Consider the following 26,727-nt stretch of genomic DNA (forward strand, 5'->3'; position numbering starts at 1 on the left):
ATACCCTTTGGTATAATACACTTTCTACAGCATTTCGAGCATACCTTTTTGAAATGCCTGCCAAGCTAAACCTTATTTCAAGCTCATCTTTTTACCAATCTCATTAGTATAATAGCCAATAATTGACAGCCTGGAGTGGGGTATATGGGCACTCCGAGTTAAATGCGTGCGCATGTGAAGCAGTGCCACAAATAGCTGCATGAAAATGTTAATACAAAATGCTCGAATGCCAAATAGTTGTTAATTGCTCGCCTAATTGTGAGCGTGCAGCCGCTAGAGATGAGCAGCATGTAAACTTATCGATAATTGTGCATGTGCTTGACAAAATGTCTCATCTCTAATTGCCAGCTAACGGGCATATTGCGTGAGACGAAAAGCTGGCAGAATTTTAAACGGCTTTCGGAAAAGTGAAAAATGATGTTTTATTGTTGTGCGGTGCGCAATTTTTCACAATTTCACTTTGTGGCCAATGCACGGCTATGTTTGTGCGTGCCTCATGCATTTGTCTCTCCTTCTGCCTCCCACCCCACTCCCCCCTGTCGCTCTCTCTCTCTCTCTCTCTGACTGCCAGTGTGTCCAACCATTTGATTTGCTGTGGGTGAACAAAAGGTGCGCTGCCACAGCTAAATAATTAGCCAATTCCAAAATTTTGTGGTCAACAAAGCATGAAAAACTAGAAAGAGACAGCTGCGAGAGAGAGAGAGAGAGAGCATTAATCCAGCAAACAGTTATATTGTGATCAAGACTGCCAAACTGGGTTTGAACCACACTGGTTCGAATTTTTGGTAGCAAGGCTTTAACGAGAACTAGATTTCGAGTATGTTCTTTAAAATAACAATATTCAGAAAATTCGATTCGATTCAAGCCTAGGAATTTGCTTAGAATGTTGTTGGGAAAACTTATTATCGTATGCCGTATATTTCATTAGATTCCATAATTATTTATTTTATATATATTTTCATTACATTCAGATACTTTTTTTTTCTTTTGTAACAATTTATCGCAGAATATTTGCTCGCTGGGCGAACTGAAAATTTCATTGAGTCACTCAGTCGTCAGACAGCAAATAGTTATGGGTTGTCCGCTGCGGAATGGGTGAAGGGGGGGGGGGGGGCTTGGCATTTCTTTGCTCGGCAACTCTGGTTGGCAAAGCAACCGCAGCCGAAGGTGTTACAGCAATTGTACGTGATACATGCGCATTGTGGGAGTCCCAGACAGCAGACCCCGTCTGAGTCGCACTTTTTCTTAAGCTTTTTATTTCTCAACTTTGATACCCTGTAATCGCTGAAAAGCAGAAATGGGGTGCACTCGCATGTGCAGCGGTAACTGGCGACTGGGTGGGACCTTCCCCCCCTTCGAGCAGGATTCCATTTCCATTTCCCATTAGAGCTTCATTATCATACTTCTATGCCATAAGCACTGAAAATTTTACATGGATCGGACAATAAGCACCGAACAGTTTCAAGAATGTTTCTTTCATGTTTGCATTAGCGTGCATAAAGCTAAGTCTGCATGGATGCAGGGCATCTGCCAGTCGGGCATTCGTCAGGCTGCACTCTTACTTTTTTTATTTAGCTACTTTGTTATTATTTTATTTTTATTTTTTTTTTCATACTGCGGCATCAGCGTCGGCGAGACTCCGACTGTGAGCGAACCTGATGCCGGCGTCTGACTGGATTTTCCATTATTTTGATGTTGTTGTTTGCCATTTTTTAACGTCGTAACGTCGTAACGTCGCCTCGCTGGGCATAGTAAGTATCTGATTAGCGTCAATCTGGGATGGGAACTGCGAGCTGCGAAAAGGCTAGAGACAAAACGTATATATACCAATGTTTCTTCCTAACGATAAATGTATATTGTATTATAAAGATTGATAGATAGAAAGAATTCCAGAATTCAGATATTCTCAACTTTGAAGACAGAACGAGTTGAGTTAGCCAAAAAAGTTATTTATTCGCCTAGCGCTTATACCCTACATATGCAAGTGTCTCCAGCAACAATTAAACTCAACAATATGCAAAGAGAACTAACTAATAGTTCGGTTAAGGGTCATTTTAATTAACCCAGACAAATTATTCGAACCATGTAAAGTCTAAAGTACAGCTGCTTCAAGCGAATACTCTATGAAAATACCAAAAAAAATAATAAACAAAAAATACTTATGTACATTTTTCGTTTTTTTGAGTTTCTCTACAAATTTCAGATGTACGAACATCACGTGCGTGGCCCTGGAACTGCTGTAATCTCCACTTACGTAGCAAACTATTTAAAAACTCTCCAAAAAACTGTGCATAAATTCGACAGCTTTTCAATATGACAGTTCACACACACACACACACACACGTGTATTATAAGACGTTGCATTTATATGGCTAAAGCAACATATTTGCATGGTGAAGTAACTGTGACAACTAAAACTACTATAAATTGAACTACAGTGAGCACACGCTATGGCCGCTAATTGCTTTTTATTTATGTTTTCAAATAAAATTTAGATCAATTTCTTTTATGGCTCTGACACATTTCTATCAATTGCTTGTCGCTGTAGATGGCGCCAGTGTCTCATGCTTGGAGAGTGCACTCTGTTAGCGGCCGTTGCGTTCCACTGTTAGCGAGTCTCCACTTTAACAGCGTATCTAAAGAAGGCCGCGGCCGCAAGAATGTGGGTTGCAAAAATAAAACCTTAAGTGGTTTTTTAATCAAAACGAGCGACGCCTATGTGTGTGTGTGTGTGTGTGGGTGTGTGTGTGTGTGCGTGTGTGTGTGTGTTATACTTACATATGTAGCGTGTACTGGCGCAAACGTTTGTGTAGAGCGCCGCCCACTCACACACGATCTAATTCCCATTTCCATTCCCACTCGCATTGCTGTTCCCATTCCAGGTGAATTTTGGGTCGGCGGCTTTGCTGAAGCTTTTCGCAGGGTTGTTACGGTTCACCGCTAACAGCTGGGCGTGCGCTGTTGTGTGTGTGTGTGTGTGTGTGTGTGTGTGTGTGTGTGTGAGTGTGTGTGCGTGTGAACAACATCAATTAAACAGACAACAAATTCAAATAAAGTTGGCAACTCTGCCGCTGGTCAGCAATTAAACAAATTGAAAAAAATAAACGCACGTGAATCCCTGCGTGTGCCTGAGTGCGTGCGTGTGTGTGTGTGTGTGTGTGTGTGTGTGTGTGTGTGTGTGTGCATTAGTGTGGGCTGTGACGTGCGTGCAACAGGAGGAACTGGTCACACCCAAATTGAAAATGAGGCGCTGCACGTGGCAAGCATTGCGTGAAGGCGTCGCCTTAAGCATTTATTGTCAACAGAATCCATAAGTTGTCGCACTTTCAGGCGTTCCAATCAGCGGATATGACGCTGATCTATAACGGAACTGGGCTTTGTACTGAAAGCTATCTCATGCGGGCACACACACGCACACACGCACACACATGCATATCACTTACACTTACGCGCACATACTTAACTTAAGTGTGTTGCTTATTTAAAGATATGGCAACACTGGCCCAGCAGCAGCTAGGGGCGCCTTGTTGCCGTTATCATAGATATAAATATGTGAACACTCACGTCCATTACAATTGCCCAGGCCGCCAATAAATATTAAAGCAACAAAAACAAAGGCATACATGCACACATATGCACATATCTACACACATACACACATAGCGATTAACTAAATTGAGTGATAAACATTTGTTTGTCAGCAACTAAATAAAAATATGAAATTAATGTGCATTTCATTTGTTGATACTGATAAAAACCCAATGAATTGTCCAATGACTCAACCATAAATAAATTCTGGCTCGAGTGCGCATTCCAGCGGCTGTTTAGCCGAGAGCGAATCGTGCTTATCATTGGAATTAGACATTGACCATGGGGAGCAGAGGGGAGCGCGCTCAATGAGTCATTTCTCTTCCCACACGGACGTGGACAACAAGCTCGCCTTACACACACACACACACACGCACACACACACACAACATCACTGGGGCGGCTTGAGGGTCGCATTGAAACATGACGCGGCAGCTTAATTCCATGTTATTGGAATGATTCATTCGGCTGAAATGAAAAGTACAAAAATTCAGTTAGACAATTTGCATATGAAACATCGAAGAAAGCAACGTCAACAACAGCTACAAAAACGAGTTGCTAAAAACAATAACAATCGGAACAATAATAGACAACGCAGTAGATTGAAACAAAACGCTTGCCGTTTATTTTTACAATAGCGGCGCAAACTAGGTGAACGGTAAACAAAATACATGAATGTGATCCCAAAGCGCGCCACGCAAAAACAATAGCAAATACACGCAAGAGGATATACATACATATGTATGCATGTATGTATGTATGTTAATAATTGAGCATATTTAACACACACAAACACATTTAATCACGACTCTGTGCTAAACGAGCGAGCGAGCGAGCGAGAGGGCATGCGTTCCCGTTGCCCGACAGTTCACAAATCAAATGCGAACAGCTGCCGCGCAGCCGCAGCCTCAGCCGGCGCGCACCTGTAGCCGTAACAGCAGCAGCAAGAAGAAGAAGGAGAACAACAACAACAGCAACAACAACGTTGGCGACGTCTTCGTCTCCCATTGTTGACAGTTACGTTTGAAATGTTAAGAAAAACAGAAGTCGAAGCGGCACAAAATCCGATAAACTTGTTTTCAAACAACGGAAGAAACTGGCTGCAGCAAAAAAGAAGAAATACAAAATTTACAGCACTAGGCAGCAACATAGAAACCTTCTTTTTATTTGTTTTTTTTTTTTTTCAATTAGCCATATAATGTGTTTTGCATATGCATGCATGCATGTGTATGCGCTCAAACATTTTATATGTATACATATGTATGCATGTGTATTAACATATGTTAAAATGTTAATATCTATACATATATGTATGTGCGTAGCTTTAAAGCGCATCTATTTTTATATCCAGTAATGTGCACAGTTATTTCAAATGGTCTCAACAACGGTGCTTAGGCAGCTGGAAATGGGAGCCACACACACACATGCATACATGCACACATGCACACATGCATACATGCATGTTTGCGATACATTCTTATGCATCTTGAGCCAGCGGCTGCTTGGAAGTGTCTAGAACGGCGGCTGTCTAATGAGCGAAAGAAAATTACCATGCTTATAGCACATCACTCGGCATTTTATACTCAATGATCCTCGGAGTGGCATCCAGTTGCCTTGAAAGCTTCGAACAGCACCAAAACATGCGCATGTCATGTGTTGGCTCAAGTAGAAGTTCACGAAGACATTGAATACGGTAATTCGTGCTTTCTATCTGCGCACTTTTCACTTTCTAGTCTAGGCAGCTTGGAGCTAAAAATAAAATACACTCGGCAATAACAATAACACTAACTATGACAATAAATTGGAGACTTTATGTACATACATGCAAACAAAAACTCTACACATGTACATATGGGCTTGCTGTTACATTTGGTACTTTTGGAGTGTTTTTCTTGTTGCTTGGAATATTCACTTGCGAAGTTTGAAAGTTGGAAGGCTAGTATATGTATGTATATGTATGCATGTGTTTATTGAACAAATGTTATTTTTTGCAAGGAAAACAATAAACAGCAGCAGCAATCAGAAACAATTCAATGCTTTTGGCATTTTTGTTTGTTTTTATTTGTGAATTTTAATTTTATTTTGCATAATTTATTTTGCCTTTCGACGCTTTCAGCCGCACACACGCACGCACACTCGAGCGCATGCGTAGCTGCGCCAAAGCCATTGACATTGAGCTGTCTCTGCTGGCGTCACTGTCGACGTCGACATCGCTGCCGCTGCCGCTGCCGCATTTGGCCGTTGCCATTTTGAATGAAACAACGCCAAGCTTTTTGTTTTTTTTCCCTCTCTCTCCCGCTCTTTTGCTGATTTATATTGAATTTTTACCTAAAATGTACATGCTGCTAAGTTTGTGTGTATGTTTGCCTGTGTGTTTGTGTGTGTGTGCGTGTGTATGTTCTATGTTGTTTTTTTTTTTGGATTTCAAACTGTAACGATTTTTGTATTTCGAGCAACGGAAATTGACAATGTTGCCATATTTTGGCTGCTCCCGCTGTGATCTAAGCTTTAGCTAGAGATGACAACAGAATCTGAACACTCTCTTGCTCTCTTTCTCTCTCTCTCTTTCGTTCTCTCCTGCTGTAAAAGGCATTGCATCCGGCGTTTAACTATTGCGCCTCAGGAAGCCGTCGCAATTTAAACGCCCCATTTTGGGCCTTACAAATTTACGTAGCCTTTTTGGTCTTAACGACAAATCGACAGAATGTCATGTGCGCATATTAAGACATCCGTTTGCATGAGTTTTCCAGCTAAAGCCAACTGCAATGCGATTTAATCGACACAGGTGAACTCTTGGGCTTTTTTTTTTGGGGCTATGAATAGGTAGATTCATATGATATACAAGGGCTATACAACTTTTCAAAATGCATATTAAAACTCTTAGCTATCCATTGAAATACATATGTTGATTTTATTTGAGCAGTTAATTATATTTATAGCTCTAGCTTTTCATCAGTGGCGCAAAAAACACACACAAAGATATGGTTTAACGGTATTGCAGCGGTCCAACAAAGTGAAAGACTTTCACTAGCTAATCAGAATTTCAGTGAACGTGCGACAAACATCACAACAAAAGTTTTATTTTTCAATTTTGGTTCAATTATTAAGCAAATTTTTGCGAAAGTAAACTTTTTTAAATACCGTTCGATCAAACTGTATCTGTATCTGTATCTGTATCTGTATCTGTATCTGTATCTGTATCTGTATCTGTATCTGTATCTGTATCTGTATCTGTATCTGTATCTGTATCTATCTGTATCTGTATCTGTATCTGTATCTGTATCTGTATCTGTATCTGTATCTGTATCTGTATCTGTATCTGTATCTGTATCTGTATCTGTATCTGTATCTGTATCTGTATCTGTATCTGTATCTGTATCTGTATCTGTATCTGTATCTGTATCTGTATCTGTATCTGTATCTGTATCTGTATCTGTATCTGTATCTGTATCTGTATCTGTATCTGTATCTGTATCTGTATCTGTATCTGTATCTGTATCTGTATCTGTATCTGTATCTGTATCTGTATCTGTATCTGTATCTGTATCTGTATCTGTATCTGTATCTGTATCTGTATCTGTATCTGTATCTGTATCTGTATCTTATCTGTATCTGTATCTGTATCTGTATCTGTATCTGTATCTGTATCTGTATCTGTATCTGTATCTGTATCTGTATCTGTATCTGTATCTGTATCTGTATCTGTATCTGTATCTGTATCTGTATCTGTATCTGTATCTGTATCTGTATCTGTATCGTATCTGTATCTGTATCTGTATCTGTATCTGTATCTGTATCTGTATCTGTATCTGTATCTGTATCTGTATCTGTATCTGTATCTGTATCTGTATCTGTATCTGTATCTGTATCTGTATCTGTATCTGTATCTGTATCTGTATCTGTATCTGTATCTGTATCTGTATCTGTATCTGTATCTGTATCTGTATCTGTATCTGTATCTGTATCTGTATCTGTATCTGTATCTGTATCTGTATCTGTATCTGTATCTGTATCTGTATCTGTATCTGTATCTGTATCTGTATCTGTATCTGTATCTGTATCTGTATCTGTATCTGTATCTGTATCTGTATCTGTATCTGTATCTGTATCTGTATCTGTATCTGTATCTGTATCTGTATCTGTATCTGTATCTGTATCTGTATCTGTATCTGTATCTGTATCTGTATCTGTATCTGTATCTGTATCTGTATCTGTATCTGTATCTGTATCTGTATCTGTATCTGTATCTGTATCTGTATCTGTATCTGTATCTGTATCTGTATCTGTATCTGTATCTGTATCTGTATCTGTATCTGTATCTGTATCTGTATCTGTATCTGTATCTGTATCTGTATCTGTATCTGTATCTGTATCTGTATCTGTATCTGTATCTGTATCTGTATCTGTATCTGTATCTGTATCTGTATCTGTATCTGTATCTGTATCTGTATCTGTATCTGTATCTGTATCTGTATCTGTATCTGTATCTGTATCTGTATCTGTATCTGTATCTGTATCTGTATCTGTATCTGTATCTGTATCTGTATCTGTATCTGTATCTGTATCTGTATCTGTATCTGTATCTGTATCTGTATCTGTATCTGTATCTGTATCTGTATCTGTATCTGTATCTGTATCTGTATCTGTATCTGTATCTGTATCTGTATCTGTATCTGTATCTGTATCTGTATCTGTATCTGTATCTGTATCTGTATCTGTATCTGTATCTGTATCTGTATCTGTATCTGTATCTGTATCTGTATCTGTATCTGTATCTGTATCTGTATCTGTATCTGTATCTGTATCTGTATCTGTATCTGTATCTGTATCTGTATCTGTATCTGTATCTGTATCTGTATCTGTATCTGAATCTGTATCTGTATCTGTATCTGTATCTGTATCTGTATCTGTATCTGTATCTGTATCTGTATCTGTATCTGCATCTGTATCTGTATATGTATATTTGTGTCTGTTACTTAGTCTGAAATTTCAAATTCGTATTTTGAATTCAAGCCAGCTGCAGCAGCAGTAAAAGGCGTTTGCTACAAACGAGTTACGTTTGGAGATGTGCATAGAAAATTAACTCAACAGTTGAAAAGTTAAAAGAAACCGTTAATAGCCACTAAGAGTGTTTAAGTAGAGAGTGCACGACTGGGAGATGCCCTGTAAGCTGCGGTAGATTATTTGATTTTTGTTCAATGTTGTGATATCTTAATATTCAAATATTTTGGATGTGCAATTAACAAATTCTTTGAGTAATCCTTAGAAACTTTGGAATAAACGAAATATGTGCTTGCAATAGAAGTATCTGATATACCTGATATATTTCCCAGTTCAATAGTTACAGGGTATACTGAATCAGTCAGATTCACCCAGCCAACGTAGCTGTTTCTGTCTCTCTGTCCATTTCTACGCTGTGATATAACCCGAAGCCATTTACTCCACTTACCTTTTATGCTAAGGCCTTACTAACTTATTTACCTTACTGCTAAAGCTTAGGCTAATCCAAGTTTCGAACATCAGCAGACCTTATTATGCACTGTGGGCAGGCGAACGCCTTTAACATGTTGAGAATTACAAGCGACAAAAGTGCAGCCTGCATGGGACAGTTCCTTTAACACTGGGTCAACAACTGTGCCTAGTTGGGCTTATACTAGAATTATGTCAAATAAATAAATGAATGTCAAAATATACGAAATGGTTCAGCAAGAAGTTAGCTTAGGGCATTCGGTGTGGCCTCACACAATAAGCTGCCATATTTTTACCAAAGAGCGATAAGCAGAAGACGTATCGATGGGCTCTTGAAGGGTCTGAATCACAGATCGGTTAACACCCAGCGATAAGGTTGCGATGGGCATTTTGGGCATATGCAGCAATGGGATTTTTTTCAACGAATTTTCGAGAAAAAAAAAAAGCAAAACAAAAAGGGGAAAAACAGAGCGAATTATTTGGGAAAAACCAGAGCGTGACGCATTGCATTTCCATTTCGGAGTCTGCGGCTGAAAAACGAAAAGTGCTTTCTGCACCGTCGCATTCGGATGCATTATTTATAAGCCAGGCCGAGCCAGCTGAAGAGCTGCTGTTTGATGGCAATGGATGCGAATTATCGCAAAATCAATGCGTATGACTCACCCAATAGGCGTCTGGGTCGCAGACGGCTTTTCCTCCGCTCCCCAGCCACCGTGGATTTTCCAATGGCAGTTGTGAAAGTGACACGTGCGCGAGGCATGCCAGTTGGGTCTTTTTTATTTATATATTTCATTTCATCTGATACCCTGTAATGCCGAATCGTATGCCAGTGGGTATATTGAGGCAAACGCATGATGACCCATTATCAGACGTCGACTTTATCTGCTTCTCTCTGCATTTGCATATTTCTTTCAGAGATATTTGGCTTGCGGACTTATCTAAAATATGACAGACTTTTCATCAAAATACACTCTGTACACTGAGAGAAAGGCTTAAGAACTTTTAAGTTTTATCCTTTTTAAAATATCTACACTCTCAAATTAAGCTAGTTCAAAAAGAACAATTCCAGAAACTCACAGATCTTAAATGAAAACGTTTTCTTCCTTTGTGCAATTTTTTGTACAATAGATCTTTACACTGAGAGAAAAGCTGCTTCTGAATATTTCCTATATATCCTATATCTATAACAATTCTTACTATTTTTTTAAGATAAAGATCCGGTTCAGATTCTATATAGGTAATACTTATACGAAATGCAACAAATTTCAGAAGAGTTGCGCAATCTAGCTGAAAGTTATCTGCAAAAACGAAGCGCTCACATTTCTCTACAGGGTATTTGTCAGTCGGACAAGCGTGCTTTTAGCTTGCCCACATGTTATTTATTTTCGAGTAATTTTTGCAAGTTTTGGCAAAATTATTCGCCTCACCCAAGCGCCGTTTGATGGGGTATGCACATATGGCATAGGGGTGAACCGCCCTTCCAAGAAGTAGACACACACACACACACACACACGCGCGCACACCCATGCTGTCTGGGGTGGTTGCTCTGCGTAACACGCGAAAAGGAAGGGTCGTCGCGACGTTGGCGCAACCTTGAGCCCGTTTCTATTTTTTTTTTGTTTTTCTTTTTCTATTCCGTATTTTTGGTCAGCCTGAGGGTTGAGGATGAGAGGCGCACTGCACGCCCTGTGCGTGCACCGGAAACGGTCGGGCCTGGGTTAACAACATGCGAGCGACTCGATATCGTGGGCGTCGCAAGCGAAACCGACGAAAATGCCCGACTAGCAGATACCCTTAAGCCAAGACTCAAGCTTCGACAATGGGTAATGCATACGTCCGAATATAGACTCGGACCATAGAGTCCGATTCTCCTCAAAATGAGCCAATATGCCATACCATAGATATTGAAATGTGATGATAAATGAAAATATATATTGCAAATATCAGGTCTCGCCAAGTATCGACATTATTGAAGATATTGAAAGCATACAGATAATGTTCATATATTTCAAGTCTGCAGCTGCGCAGTTTTCGAGCCCGGAGCGTTCACACAGACGGACATGGCTATATTCTCGTCCAGATCAAGAATATATATATGTGTATATATGCTCGGAGATGCGTCCTTCTGCCTGTTACATAAATACGCCCAAAAATGAGCGTACGCTTTTTGCGAATTTTCATTTTTTTTGCAGGGTATAACAAGAGCAACCACCACAACCACAACGGGCGAGAGGGTGGCTCGCAGTCGGCTTCAATCAGCTGTTATTGCCGGGGGTGTATGCTAGGGGTTGTGGGCTCGTCAACAAAAACCATCAATGAATTATGCAGGCCACAGTGTTTGGGTGGTGCAACGGCCGGCCACACACACACACACACACACATACGGACACACACACGCATATGACTAATCAGCCGGCTTTCATTATCGGCCTGGCCAAATATGGGCGCGTTCTCTGACTTTCCGGCTGCATTGCGCATAAATTTCGAGCTCAACGATAAGAACCCAAACTATATATATATATATACCAGCGATAATAAATGTATGCCCACCCATATATGCATGATATATGTATATGGGCAATCGCAAGCCCAAGTAGCGCACTTCGAGAAAAAAAAGAAAAGAAAAACATCTCTCTTCTTAAGCAGCATCTTTTCGGCTCGCTACCCTAACCGAGGGTATTCCGTTTAGGTAACAGGCTTGGCTTAAGATAAAAAACCTAATATATTTTACAGTACATCTGAACTAAATCCTTGGCTTAGATATGTAGACAAGACTTGGTATCGATATACAGCGTTGCATCAGGAATTACTCAAAAATAGAGGCTTAAATTTTTTTCAACGAGAAGAAGACATCTTCAATATAATACACAATTGAGAGAAAAGCGAGTTAATTCATATGTTGCGAAAGGGTATTTGAAAGTCGGCATCCATTAAGCGCGCTGCTGCTTGTTGCTGCTTCGCTGATAAAGTCATGCACGAAGAAAACAAAGAGCGAGTAGCGATTGCCCGCAACTCTTTGAAGCAGAAGAAGGAGAAGAAGAAGAAGAAGAAGAAGAAGAAGAAAATGCACTCAAAAACAAGGCTCGGCCCTCGAGAGCGGCGCTCAAGAGCAATGCGCATCGCATGCGGGGCCCCGCGGGGTGTTAATTTATGGCAGTTCAAAAGGGCGTGGCGCCGGGTCCGAGTCTGGGTCTGGGAAGCGCTTCCGCTGCTGCCAAAAAGAAACAAAAGCAAAGCATGAAAACAACGTAAGGAAAGAACAAGAAATGAACGAACACATAACCAAAAAAAAAAAAAAACAAGGCTTAAGCATAAGAGACAAATGCTGCAATATGCGGGTGTGCGGCATATTGGCGAGGAGGGGGGCTGTCACTGCAAACAGCAGACACATATACATATGTACATATATATGTACAACACGCTATGAGTCATAAAGGGAGTTGCAAAGTAGTTTCATATGTATGTATTTTTTTAAGTTTTCAGAATTGGCCACGCAAATGCCCGACAGGTAAACTTAGTGGGAAACGTGTCTGCTTATGAATCGCAAAGCCTGCGGTTTCATTATTAATAAGCAGGTACGTATTTCTACAATTGCAGGTGTTTTCATATCGCCAAGCTGCGATACTACTTATTTAGCTGCTTATCAGCAAAAAGCAAATAAACTGCAGAAAACAGGCAAAAAAAAAAAAACACCTAATCGTTCGATTTATAAAAATACCAAACATTCTATCAATAATGCTGCATAGCCTAAATTTAAGAGAGCCAAGCGTTTGAGTGAGAGCGTAAGCTTTCTATGCAAATTTAACGCACAGTTCTTAAGCTCTTGCGTGGGCTGCAGATTTATGATCCACTCTCACAGCAGGCGTACATGCGTATGCATGTACATTTTTGCGTGTGCATGCATGCCTGTGCCTCGTGTGTGTGTGTGTGTGTGTGTGTGTGTCTGGGCGCTGATCAAAGAGTCACTCACTCACTGCGGAAACGGAGGCGCATTAAAAAGGCCAAACACGTTCACAGCACACAACAATAAGAAAATAAAAGGGAAAAGCTGCATACATTTATTACTATATACTATATATGTATATACATATTTATGCATGTAGGTAAGTACATATATAAGTTGAAGTTGAGGACCGGCAAAAATTATATTCACAACGTGAAATTCGTTAATATTCCACTTGCATAGGACAGCGAACGATGCGAGGCTCCACAAGAAAGCCAGAGAGAATGGGAGAGGAAGCGGGAGTAAGAGAATGGAGTCTTAGGATCCGCCGGCAATGTGCGTACACAATCGATTTGTGTGTGTGTGTGTGTTTTTATTATACAATAATGAACAACTCAAATTGGACATGACAGGCGACAAAGATTTAGCTGACGATGACGACGCGCTTATGATTCAATATATGTGCATATATGCATATCTGTATATAGACATGCACACGCACAGACATGCACACATGCATAGTTGGGTGTGTATTTTCCGGCGTTTTGGTAGCCTGCGCACACACCCACGCACACACACACACACACACACACAAAACAAAGTGCAGACGTGCATCATAGAGAGAAGGGCGCGGTAAGTTCAAGTTCAAATTCATTTGTATTATTTTTCTTGCCTTTTGAGTGTTTTCCGGTCTGGCCCCTTTTTATGCAGCTGTGTGCTTGTGTGTGTGTGTGTGTGTGTGTGTGTGTGTGTGTGTGTGTGTGTGCTATGCTATGCCTGCACACATATGTATGTATGTATGCCAGACTGGCCCCTGAGCATGGCTAATGCGCATGCGCCCACACGCGCTCTCTCATCCTCTCTCTCTCTCTCTGTCTCTCTTGTGCGCATACGCTCGTTTAGAAAGAGCAGCTCGTTCGACTGCAGCTCACCGAAATGCAATGCCAAATATGGTTATACACTATGTAGGATGCATCAATCGGCCGCTCTTGTTCTATTTTCGACATTCACCACCCTTTCCCCTGACTCCTACAATACGGTGGAGCATTTAATGTATAAATATCGAATGCTTTCGTTCAGTTAAAGCTCAGCTTAGCTATTTAACGCACAATTGTGTTGCGGTTGATTGAGTGATAACCAAAGCGCTGCGAATTTCTATGCGATGCTCAAGTGAGTGGCTTTTGGTGGCGAAATGTAGAGCACACACATATTCAGATGTACATGCATACATACATACATACATGCAGACACTGATCACACTCGTTCCACAACAACGACAATTGCCCATATGGCCTGCATCTCGATATCGGCCTTTGCTGTTAGCTCTCTCTCGCTCGCTCTCTGGCTCTAGCTCTAAGTCCATTTGTGTGCTGCCGTGGATTTCATCTAACGCAGCATAAAAAGTGAAAACCATTTGCTTTGTGTCTAAAAAAGGGCATGAAACATTTTTCACGAGATGCCACACAAAAAAAAAAAAAAAAAACAAAACAAAAATCGCCATCAAATAAAACGAATGCGAAAAAAAAAATAACAAACTAAAAGCTACACTAACAATGCTGCCAATTTTAACGGTATTGTAAGCCAGCTGTGTGTATACATACATACATACATGCATACGCAGATGTTTAACCACTCACTCTGTCTCGCTCTTTCTTCACCGTTAACATCAAATGCAGCTGTCAGTTTTGTCAATGCTCTTGCATCCCATTTGAGCGCGCCTGCGCTCTCGCCCGTGCTCTCTCGCTCTGCCCTTCCATATTGACAGTCGTCTCTCGTTGAGTGTAAGTGGGGTTGGGCTGCCCGAAATTCGCCGCAAAATTGTGCCCAAATAGGGACAACTTTTGGTGACAGGGGAAATGAAATACTACTTATAAAAAAATAAATGGGAATTTTTGTGTATTTGTTGTTTTCAGGCATGGTTTACGCCTGCGCTTACTCTCAGTAATTCTGTTGTCTGCGCTGCACGTGCAATATTACACATGTGTTCGTGTCGCTCTTTCCCCTGACATTTGCCGGCTGCTGTAGCTTACACACACACACACACACACACATGCACAGGCATGCATGTATGTAGTTGAATGCATGTCATTGTCATTGGTCTCAAGCAAACGCATTGTGAAGGTTATCAAGCAACAAGAAAAGCTCATAGCCTGCAAAGGGTATTATGTCTATATAAAGGGTATTATAATTATGCCAAGCAGCTTAAGCAACAACAAAATGCCATTTTCAGCTGCAATATATGTAAGGAGGGAAAGAGATGGCTAGATTTAGCTTTGGCTTAGATATTGCCGAATTGATGTATGCACATACATACATGCATACATGCATACATTTACAGTTAAGACAAAAGAACTATGCTAGAGGCACATCCAGGAAATAAACAGTTGTTTTGTTAACTTTTATCATTTTTCAATTTGGGCCCAAAATGCGTAATGTTCTTGTAATGATAACTGTAAATTTATCGATTACAACTACAGATATGACTGCATGTGTGTGTGTGTGTGTGTGTGGGTGTGTGTGTTGTGGAAAGGGCTAGGGGGTTAGCTCAAAGGCTTGAAGATTAAACTTTATTTTGTGTTATAATCAAATACTCTACTTAAACTGAGCATTTCGAATATTTTGGACACTTTTCGTCAATTTATTGTATTTTTTTTCCGCTTATGTTGCCCGATAAGATAAAAGCAGAAAACGAAAAAAAAACCAAAAGTGCTCCAGTTGTGTGTGACCGACTGGCAGATACCCTATAAACGACAGCGAGTATGCATTGAAGCATATATAAGAACGCACACACACACACACAAAGAGAAGCTGCTTAGCAGTGCTTCTTCTTCCTGAGATGCCTCACTTTTGTAAATGCGGTCTTGAATAACTCCGATATTTGTGGTCCTATTGCTATGAAATTTCTAGGCTCTAAATATGTCAAGCGAAAGTCAAGTGGAAGGCTCTATCTTCAAAAGTTTTCCCATTTTATGCGATATTGGCGATGGTTTTTAATGAGGTCAAGATACAAGGCATCGATAATTATCGATAGTATTGCAGAGCGGAAAAGATCGATTACAAATTTATTGCTGTCAATCAAGAATATCTAATATATGTACATATATGCTTGCACATACATTCGCATAAAAACATTATATCCTTTCCCACATGAATACAGGGTATACGATTATAAAAGCAACATTGACGCAAACGTTATTTTCCATCAAAAGTTTGTGCGAGGCCTACGTAATTGCCAGAAAAAAAAGGCACATATCTAACCATGACCATAATTTGATAAGAGCCAGATAAGCGAACTATGTTATTAGAATTGCTCACACACACACAAACACACACACACACACACACGCGCACACTAGTGTGTGTTCAGATACATAGCATTTATCTAGTTTATCTCAGAACATGCAATTTGTCATGACAATAGATGAGTTCAGATGCGTTTTCGGAATACAAAAAAAAAAAACAGTATCAAAAAATGACATCATACGCGAGGACAGAGCTCTCAATGATGATAAAGCGGCCTTCCTGCTATTCAGAAACATGCGTAAAATATTACAAAACAAGTAAGAGGTTCTAGTCGGCAGCTCCCGTCTAGGGGATACCCCAGACCCTCTTCTTCCAACATCAAATGCATATATATATTCTATTTCTAGACTCTAGCTTTTATTATTTATCAGAATTGCCCAAAAAACAGAATATCGATATCGATTTTTATCGATTGCTTTGAAACGATTATCGATTATCGGCAACTAACTCGATCTGGGCAGGCACTAGGAGCACATACATCTAAAAGTTTCTAGCTCTTATGGGTTCTGAGATCCCTGAGCTTATACTCACGGACAGACGGACGGACGGAGATTCGGACTTGGCTAGATCGACTCGACTCCGTCGGAAATGCTTCCTTCTGCCTGTTACATACATTTGGATTTTGCACAAATACAATATACCCTTATACACATTTTGAATGCGTTCAGGGTATAAAAAATGTATATAAAATAAACTTAGCTAAATATAAATAATCATTCAAAAGCCTAAATTAAACAAATAAAAAGCCCATTTGCTTCATCCTTGAGAGACTCTCTGCGAATTTAACGTTTGCTTCGATTTCGGAGTTCGGAAAAGTTTCCGAACTATGCTTAATAATCTTGATAATATCTTAGTAAGCTTACCAGTTTTCTGTTTAGATGTAGATTTCTAGATTTACTTGTTTAATGCCTCAAATGGATATATAGCTTACTTTCGTAGGGGTTCCGTTAATTTCGAATGGTATAAAAATATATTTAGAATTGGAATCATTCAGTATTTTCACATTCCAGGCTTGATTTCGGAATCCAAGCCATGTGCCATATCTCTAGTAAAAGATATTGGTTTGGGAAGAAGGGAAAAATGCAAATAAGTTCAGCTCGATGGGGTTTACGTGGACCCTGAAAGAGTCGCGCATATTTATCAATTTCTTTAGCCAGAAACAATGTGACCAATTGTACTTCATATTGACATTGGTCAACTAATCGTAAAGCCCATAGCTGATAAGATTTATCAATGGGGTGTGGAGGGGGGCTGAGTGGGGCAGCTGTTGCCTAATCACATGAGGTTCTCATTGCAAAGACCCAAAGCCAAAAGGCAGCCTATAAAAAAAAAACACACACAGATAAAACACTGAAATACCGTTGATAAGAGCCGATTTGCAGTGCTTGTGGTCAATTGATTTTGCCGGTGAATGAGGCAGGGCAGGGGGGGGGGGGGGGAAGCAACATTACTTAACCCTGAAACTTGACAATCGCTGCATGTGACACAACTGAAGGGACACAATACAATACACAATCTACGCCAAAGTGTTGCTATATTTGTGGCCAGCACTGTAAAGCTTATGCTCCGCGGGCAAAGCTCACGCACGTTTGACTGCGGCAAAGCTTTTACACTGCTGGCAAAATGCTGAAGGTAACGTTTGAAAGCCGCAAAAACGAATCAATTTTAACATTTGTAACTAGTTACCAAATGATTTGATTAAATAGGGAGCTGATAAACAAAATCAGATGGAATTGTTGAGTTGAAATTTTACTTTGGGCTGCGCTTTGATATTTGCGCAACTGGTTCGGTTCACAATAAGACAACGAGCTAGTTCGTATTGGAACCTGTTCAGTTCAGTTGTAAGCTTTGAATGTTACGAACGTATATGAGCTGTACTTTTATTTGCGGAACTGGTTCACAGTAAGAAAACTCAACTGGTTCCGCTACGAATCAGCTCATTTGAGCAAAAAGGAATTTTAATTAGCATAGTTTAGCATTATATGCGCACATAGGAAAACACATTTGCCATATATATATATATATATATATATATATATATATTTTTTTTTTATATAATATAGAAGTTTTACTAAGTGTTTATTTCCTTTTAGAGCTGTTTTCGGAGAAATTCGACATCAAGAAAATATTGTTAATATAATTTTTGTTACTCTCTGTTTTGTTTTTGTTTAAGAAATGCACACAGTGGAAGTTCCGAGCGCTTATACCCAAAGTTCATAGGTATTATCCACTCATGAGCATATATATATATATATATATATATATATATATATATGTGTGTGTGTGTGTGTGTGTGTGTGTGCCGGAATAAAAAAATAAAAAATAAAGTACTACTGATCGAAAATTTAGTCAGTGGAGCACCGAAATCTATATAGACATAGGTATACATATATATATATATATATATATATATATATATATATAGATAGATCGAATAGAATGCATGTAAAGAATATAATTAATAATATTTGTATGTAAAGTATATAGTTATATAGTATAATGTTATATATATATATATATATTATTTTGTGTTTCTCTCTTTTCTCTCTCTTGGTCTGTCTCCGTTTTCTCTTTCTCTTTTCTCACTCATTCTCTACTCTCTTGGTTTTCTGAAGTTCCTGTCCAGCAGTTGTCCAAAGCGCATATAGAACTATATATATAAATATATATATATATATATTTTTTTTTAGGTTTTTGTTGTTGTTGTTTTTCATATGTTGGTGGATCAGAAAGTGGCCTTAAGTTTCTCTCTTTGCAGTAATGCTCATATCTAAATATATATATTATGCTTAACTCTATATAGACAAGATACGTAATACACAAGTACTATATAAATATATATATACATATATATATCGATATATAGAGTTCGTGTATTACGTATCTGATTCTCTGAATATACACAACATATATGTTTGTCTGTTTCTTTTCAAACAGTTTCTTCAATTGTTTTTATGGATCATTATGGGGTTTTTTGGATTATGGGTTCAGTACCAATTCTATAATCTTTATATCTTTATATATATATTGTTATCATATTGTTGTATATGGATATGTTCTGTAAATGGTTCGTTTTGGATTGTGACACATTTTTCGTATCGGAATGGAATTTTGAGAATTCTGTAATTATTTTTTTCTTTTTGGTAGACATGCATCAAAAAGTGTGTACAAAAATTGTTTGCCTTTGGATCTTAAAAAAGAAGTATATATCAAAATTAGATTAAAGAAAAGGAATTAAATCAAAAAAAAAAAAATTATAATCTAGAAATAATATGCAAGCTTTTTAACATGTCCACAAGTTTACACAAAAGTTATGGAAGTATATAGTATCTGTACTATATATACATACTTTACAGATATAGTATATATATATATGCATATAGTATATAGTATATAGTATATAGTATATAGACATATAATTGGTATTTATTACATATTTAAGTTTTAAGATTTAGGTTTAATAGTTTTTTTTTTAATATTTTTGTTTTTTTTTTTTTTTTTTTTTTTTATATTACTTTTCATCTATCATTGCTTCTTCTCTTTTGTGTACTTTCTTTGTTATAACTATTTAATTTTGTTGTATCTGTTATTTTTGTTTTGTTTAAATTGTATTTTAAATATCACGGCATTCAGCTGAGGTCTGATCTGATCTATATATTGATTTAAATGTGTTTTTTTGGGCATACTTTTTTTCATATATTTTTTTTTTTACATTTTATGCTTTCTGCATTTTTTATGGCTTTCTTTTTGCTATGCGTTTTGTTAACAATTATTTAGAGGCTGATAAAATAGTTGAGAATAATCAAAAAAAAAACTAATTTGAAAAAAAAAAAACGAAAACTAATTGAACTAATTAATGCATTTTGATAAATGAACAGACACGGGCTGCAAAATGTTACTTAATCGCAGGATTAATCGTTCGCCAAAAGTTTCGTAGAGTGTCGAATGCGCAAAGCTCAATGGCAGCTTTTAATGTGCTTCCAAAGCTTATTGCCAGTGTTGTAAAAACAAGTGCATTTAAGTAGCTGCAAACAGTGTTGTTTAGCAAAATAGAAAACATATTTGCGCTGCCTAAAGTTAGTTAGCCTGCAGTGAGCTTTATGTCTATTGCATGCATTTTTTTTTAAAGAAACCTATTTCTTTGTTTTTTTTTTAAGGGAATATTTCCTTTGTTGAAATAATTTCTGAAACGTTAAATCATATTAAAGCTCTATAAATTTCATGTGCTTAACATTCTGTGCTGCTGTGCGTTTATAAAATCAAGCAGTTAGATTTTAATGAGCTTTTTTTTAAAATAGATAAGCTGATAGCTTTTGATGAGCTCTTTTCGATAGATTAAGTGGATACGCAGCTTTTCAAGCAAGCGAACTTTTGATTAATTGCCTCCAGGCATGATCAGATGCAAGCAGAGGCTTTGAACTTGGAGTGAGCTTTATAGACAGCCTGAGCTTTTGCATATCATTAATGTGCTTTAAGAGCTGTTCATACAAGTCCAAGCATAGCTTTAAGCTTGGGCTAAGCTTTATGAAATGAGAATTGCAGCAATGTGCCACACAACATAAAAGTAGCTCTCATTGCTCAGCTAAACAACACTGCCTTAGCTTTTGATTAATCCTAAGCTTAAGTGACACTTGGCGCCGCATGTGCTTGGATACTTAACATAGAAATGATAGAACAAGCACCTTACACAGCGTGTGTGTTTTTTTTTTTGATTTTTTTTTTTTTTTTTTTTATGGGGTAGTTATTTAGTTAGGAATTAAGAAGGCTTCTTTAAGGACTTGTCGGCTGCACTGCCGCTGCCAACAGCTGCCGCCGAAGCTGGCCGCGCATTGAACAGTTGAGCACAGATGCGACGCAAATTGAAATTCTCACCGATCAGCGTGGCACGCTGCACAAAACGCACCGCCGACGGCCGCTGGATTAACTCTCACAAATTGGGTATGGCATCTGAGTCGTTGGCATCCGCCGGCCCGCCGCCATAGCCATCGATGGAGACCAGCGCGGCGCTCTCACTGAAATGCATTAGATTTGTCTCCATCAGCCCGTTGCTGAGGCTCAGCGGCGGCGACGACTGCGATGCCGGACCCTCCAGCGAGAGGCGGCTGTTGGTGCTGATGCTGCTCAGGCTCAGCTGATCGTCGAACACATCGATGTTCACCACGGTGGCAAGTTCGCCATCGATGCCCACCGCTGCGGTATTGTTGCACACTGGTTTTGACAATGGCTTGCCGGTTCCTGCCACAGCTGTTGTTGCTGTTGCTTTTGTTGCTGTTGCTGTTGCTGTTGCTCCTGCTGTTGTTGTTGTTGTTGTTGTTGGGGGCGGTGTGGTGCTCATGGGCTCCACATCAATTTGCTGCTCCTGTGCGGCATTTGCATTGGGATTGTTGCTCAATGTGTTGTTCAGCTTTTGCAACTTGTTGGTTGTTCCCGTTGTTGTTGTTACAATCGTGTTGTTGTTGTTGTTGTTGCTGTTGTTATTGTTGTTGGCCAGTCCATCCATTTGATCAGTGCCAAAAAAGTTGCCTATATAAAAGAGAAATGCATTTAATAGCGCTCTATAAACAATTCATATTATGCTAGGCAATTCACAGTGACAATTTGTTGGGAAATTTACATGTATTTGGCTTAGATAAGGCCACATACCAAATTTCATCTCGCTAGCCCTTATAGAGCCCGAGTTCAATGGGTTTGTAGAGCCGAAATAGTGCTATATTGAGTGCTAGAGTTGAACTCAGTCGGTCTGTTGCCGGACAATGGCTTCTCTTTATGAAATCTAAATGATAGAGTCATGCGATCGGGTAAAACAGAAGGCTCTATAACAAATTTGAAGAGTATGGTCACATTGGAAGCCTATTTCAGTTGGGCTCGTTCTACAATTTTAGTAGCTTTACAATTTTGTGCTCCATATGCAAAAGATCTATATGATGTAGTCAAACAAACGGTTAAGAAGAAGAATCTATAACATCATTTAAAAAGTATGGTCACACTGAAAGTTTAGGTCCGCACTCCTATTTTAGAAGCTATACACTTTCGCAGGCTAGTTTGCATAATTTCTATATGATATAGATAAAAGAAGAATCTATAACAAATTTAAAGAAAATGGTCACACTGGAAATATAGTTTCGTTAAGAAGCTTGGGTTATTTTCCATGCTCCTTTGATGCATTCATTACAGGGTATTTCGTTGCAATAAAATAACCAATTTTCTTTTTATGGTAGTTTTAACTAAAATTGCATTTATTTAATTATACATATTTAATTTAATTAATTTTTAGTTCGATTTTGTTTTTCCTCAATGTTTTTTATTTCCTTTCCTTATTTTTTTTTTTTTTTTGCCTTTTTCGTCAGTTGAAAATCATAAATACTGCAAGTTATATGTACAGAAAACTATTTTGTTGTTGTTGTTGTTTGATTTATAATATTTCAAAAGCTTTGCCAAAGTTCTTTACAAATGAAAACGCAAAATTCTTATAATAAACGGGCAAAAAAAAAAAAAAAGAATTGATTACATGTAGTTCATATTTTCGAAATATTTTACTCAATTAAAAAATAAATTAACACACTAAAAGTCATATAAAAAAAAAAAAGTATTTTAAACGAAGCGCCAAAAAATTGGAAACAAGCAGAGTTTTTGTTGTTGTTTTTTTTTTGTCGTTTTTTCGTTCATCTTTTTTGAGAGCTTTTGGTTTGGGAAAGAAGGTTTGTGTGTAGTTGTTGTTGGTTGGCGTTATAAAAACTTATCGAAAGCAGGACTTGGCACTCTGTGTAAATGCGGCTGCAGCTGCTGTCGAGAGCTTCTCCCGAAGCAATGCGCGCACACTCGCACAGCTTGACATGCGCGCAGCAACTAAATTATGAGAGCGAAACTGTTCTCAACTGTGCTCTGTGTGCGTTCGTGTGTGTCTGTGTCTGTGTGTGTGTGTTCGTATATGCATGCAGCTGCACAGGCGCTGCTGCAGCGCATTACACAGAGCTTTTACAAAGATTGTGGCATTGGACAGTTACATTTTCCTTTCTTTTTTTTTTTTACAGTATTTTAAGCTGGATCTCTAGTTTGTTTGTGTGTGTGTGTGTGTGGGTGTGTGTGAGCAATCAGTTGTTTTTTATACAATTTGTAATTTTCTTGTCAAATGTTGTGTTTTATATACATTTTTTTTTTTTTAGAAATTAGAGCATTTTGAGTTTTATGTTTTTTTTTTTTAATTTTTTGTTTTGCATAATTCTCTTATATATTTATGTATATGTATATATATGTATGTGTGTGTATATATATATATATATATATATTGAGTTTTTTTTTATTGCTAATAATATAACTTTTGCACTTAGAAATTGTTAGCATTATTTTTTTTAAGCTTTTTTTTCTTTGTAAATTTAAACGAATTGCTACAAACGCGTTGTTTTTTGTTGTTTTTGTTTTTTTTTTTTTGTCAATAATCACATTGTTTTTTTTTTATGTATGTTTTTAGTATTTTAAAATTTTTTTTTATGTTTTTGCACACTTTTACAAATTGGGCTATATATATGTGTGTGTGTGTGTGTGTGTAGAGAGAGAGAGAGAGTTGTGTGTGTGTGGAGGGGGCTTTTGCTATTTGCTAAGTTGCGAAGAAGGTTCTTCTTGTTGTTGTCCTTGTTGGGTGGGCGCGTGAGTGGGAGGGTTTTGCACAGCTTGAGTGCGTGCATGTGTGTGTGGGTGTGTGTGGGTGTGTGTGTGTAACGCGAATTTGTTTGTTGCGCTATTTGGCGCTGCTCGGCAACAACCGTTGCTCCTCCTGCGGCAGCGACATCAGCTGCTGTTGCTGCTGTTCTTGTTGTTGTTGCTGTTGTTGTTGTTGTTGCTGTTGTTGTTGTTGCCTGGCCGTATTTGGCGTTGCCGGATCGGCGTATAAATGCCAGAGCACCACGAGACTGAACACGCACAACAAACATATTGCTAATTCTTATCTCTTGCGACGCTTTGTCTTCTTCTTTGTGGCACTCGGCTGGCCCGTAACGGGCACGCCCACACCAACGCCCACGCCCACGCCCAGTGTTGTGCTATTTGCAGCAGCAACACTTGCGGCAGAGACAGACGGCGTTGCCATACCCAGCAGATCCGCTGTGCCGCCAGCTGCTTCAGTTGCTGCCACACATGTTGCAGCTGCAGCTGCAGTTGTTGTTGCTGCTGTTGCTGCTGCTGTTGCTGCTGCTGCTGTTGATGTTGTTGTCGTCTCGACGCTGCTCTCCTCCGCAGAGGACGTGGACGAGGAGGTGGCCGCCTCAATGGCCGCTATCAAATTGATCTTGTGCTCCAGCTTTTTGGTCTTCAGCTTGGCATGGGCGGCCGTTGTCAAACTTGTGCCATAGACGATATTGTCATCGGATGTGGTCGCCGGCACAGGACCCTCGCTGTCGGTGGTGGTGCCGGAGTGCGGTGCCGTCGCGCTGCTGCCAAAATGCAGCAAATCATCATCGGGCAGTGTTCTATTGCGTGCGACGACATTGGCATCAACATCAACATCGACATCGGCATCAGCATCAGCATCGACATCATCATCGTCATCATCATCGCCATCATCATCACCATCTGCATCTGCATCGGCATCGGCATCGGCATCAACTTGCCCATCCCTTTGCTTCATAACGAAATCCAATTGCTCCTCCGGCAGCTGCTGCTGTTTCTCCAGCTGCGATTCGCACATGCTGATGCTGATCAATGGACGCAGTTCCTCATCATCGACTGCGGCGGCGGCTGCAGCTGCAGCTGCTGCAGCTTGTTGCTGCTGCTGCTTGTTGCGCTTGTGCTTCTTGCTCAGCTTTTTGGGCTCCTCCTCCATGAAGAGCAGCTCCTCGGAGCCGGATGAGCTGTTGGATTTGTGCATGGCCAGATCTGTGCGCGTCTCGCCAGCCTTTGCCTTGGCCTTGGCCGCCAACAGCTGTGCGTACTCATGCTCATAGTGCAGCGAGCCGCACAGCGCCAGGATCAGGTTCTGTTCGGTGAAGCCGCGCGGCGGCGGCGTAATCTTGCGCGGCATGGCCGCATTCTCTAGCAGTGGGCTCTCAAAATTGATCAGACTCTCGGCTGTTGTGGCAGCTCCAGCTTCAGCTGCTGTTCCAGTTGCTGCTGCTGCTCCATCCGCTGGAGCATCTTCTGGCATCTGGAGCGGCTCGAGCGCGGGCAGCGGCGGCAACGTTTCCAGCGGTCGCAATACGCTCAGCAGGAAGTCATCAAAATTGCTCGCCTGCCGCGCCGGCGGCTCCTGCTGCGGCGTCATCAGACCTGGCAGCAGTTTCTCCGACTTTCTGGCCAGGCTCAAGCTGGGAAAATCATTGCCGGCTGTTGCTGCCTGCTGTTCGACAGTTTTCCAGGCGTTGCCCGGCTGCTGCGTCAGCTCCAGCACCTTCACCTGATATTGGCTGGCATTGTGCTCCTTGGCCTTGGGCATATTCTTGCTGCACTTGCTCTTGGCTTGCTTGGGCGACTTACTTTCCGGTTCCGGCTCCGGCTCCTGTTCGGTTTCCACATGCAAATCGAGACCCTGCGCACTGGCGCTGCTTACCATAACAGCTGCTATGTCTGCCCTTTTGGCCAGCAGCCCATCCGCATAATCTGTCTCCTGTTCTGGCTCCGGCTTGCCCAGCTTGGCCAGCTGCGGCTCCGGCTTTTGCTTCGTCTCCTGCTTCTGCTCTGGCTTTGGCTCCTGCTTCGGCGCCTGCTTCTGCTCCGGCTGCTGCTTTTTCTTCCGCTCTGTCTCCGGCTTCAGCTCCTCCTCCTCCTCTTGCTGCTGCTCTGCTGCTGCTTGTTTTTTGTCTTTCTTGTTGCTCTGTTGTTGTTGTTGTTGTTGTTGTTGTTGTTGCGTATTGCTTGCTGCTGCTTTGTTAGCCTTGTGCTTGGCCGCTTTGGACTTTTTGTTGCTTTGGGTTTTAAGGGACAGCGTGGAGCTAATCGATGTCTGCAGCTCATCATCGAGCTGCTCATCCTCGCTGATGGCAGTTGTTGTCGTTTTTGTTGTTGTTGTTGTTGTTGCAGCTGTTGCTGTTGTTGTTGCAGTTGTTGTTAGCTTCAGCTGGCTGGCAGTTTTGGCAGTTGTTGTCGCCTTGCTGTTGCCCTTCGCCGGCCTGTTGAGATGCGAGAGCTCGGCAAATCGGAGCGCCTGTGCCGCATCCTCGGCCGCTGCCTGAGATTTCAATGATTTCTGTTGCTTCTCCTTTTGCGTGATCACCTCGTCCATTTCCTTGGCTATGACGGGCACAATTAGCTTATTGGCCAGCACCACGGGCGGCTTATTATGGTCATCCAGCTGCTGCTGCTGCCCAGGACTGATGCCTCCGCCCGCTGCCGCGGCGGCCGCTGCCTCCGCCTGCTGCTCGCGCTGCCGCTGCAGCTGCTGTTCGTGGCGTCGCTGCTCGGCGAGCTCATCACAGAATATGGCAACCACCGGCCGG

General features: G+C 40.3%; 1 protein-coding gene and 2 long non-coding RNA genes across 10 annotated transcripts in view; 1 reads left to right on the forward strand and 2 right to left on the reverse strand.

Moving 5' to 3' along the window:
- Positions 1-923: 923 nt before the first annotated feature.
- LOC116652111 (uncharacterized) lies at positions 924-14,855 on the reverse strand. 6 transcript variants are annotated; one of them, XR_011417430.1, is made up of 3 exons: positions 5,411-5,731; positions 2,779-5,337; positions 924-1,804 (listed from the first exon to the last, which is right to left on the reverse strand). It is a non-coding gene; the product is annotated as an uncharacterized lncRNA (long non-coding RNA). The 6 variants fall into 6 exon arrangements; XR_011417432.1 differs by lacking the exon at positions 5,411-5,731 and adding an exon at positions 14,638-14,855 and having other exon boundaries at positions 930-1,804; positions 2,779-4,056; XR_004305116.2 differs by having other exon boundaries at positions 930-1,804; positions 2,779-4,056; positions 5,456-5,723.
- LOC26530464 (uncharacterized) overlaps positions 12,900-26,727 on the forward strand; it is a 31,430-nt gene continuing 17,602 nt past the window's right edge. The window contains exons 1-2 of one of the 2 annotated variants that reach the window (XR_011417433.1): positions 12,900-13,156; positions 13,244-13,633. This is a non-coding gene — a long non-coding RNA (uncharacterized lncRNA). Of the gene's footprint in view, positions 13,161-13,243; positions 13,634-26,727 lie in introns of both variants that reach the window. The other variant, XR_001449695.3, reaches the window with a different exon arrangement.
- The window catches only part of rudhira, a 21,074-nt gene continuing 13,309 nt past the window's right edge, over positions 18,963-26,727 (reverse strand). Inside the window, exon 8 of one of the 2 annotated variants that reach the window (XM_002059541.4) lies at positions 18,963-21,826. In XM_002059541.4, coding sequence (XP_002059577.1) covers positions 21,231-21,826 — 596 coding nt within the window. In that variant the 3' untranslated portion in view covers positions 18,963-21,230. Of the gene's footprint in view, positions 21,827-22,582 lie in introns of those variants that run through there. The other variant, XM_032440263.2, reaches the window with a different exon arrangement.

This window comes from Drosophila virilis, chromosome X, assembly GCF_030788295.1.
Source record: "Drosophila virilis strain 15010-1051.87 chromosome X, Dvir_AGI_RSII-ME, whole genome shotgun sequence".
Classification (NCBI taxonomy): domain Eukaryota; kingdom Metazoa; phylum Arthropoda; class Insecta; order Diptera; family Drosophilidae; genus Drosophila; species Drosophila virilis.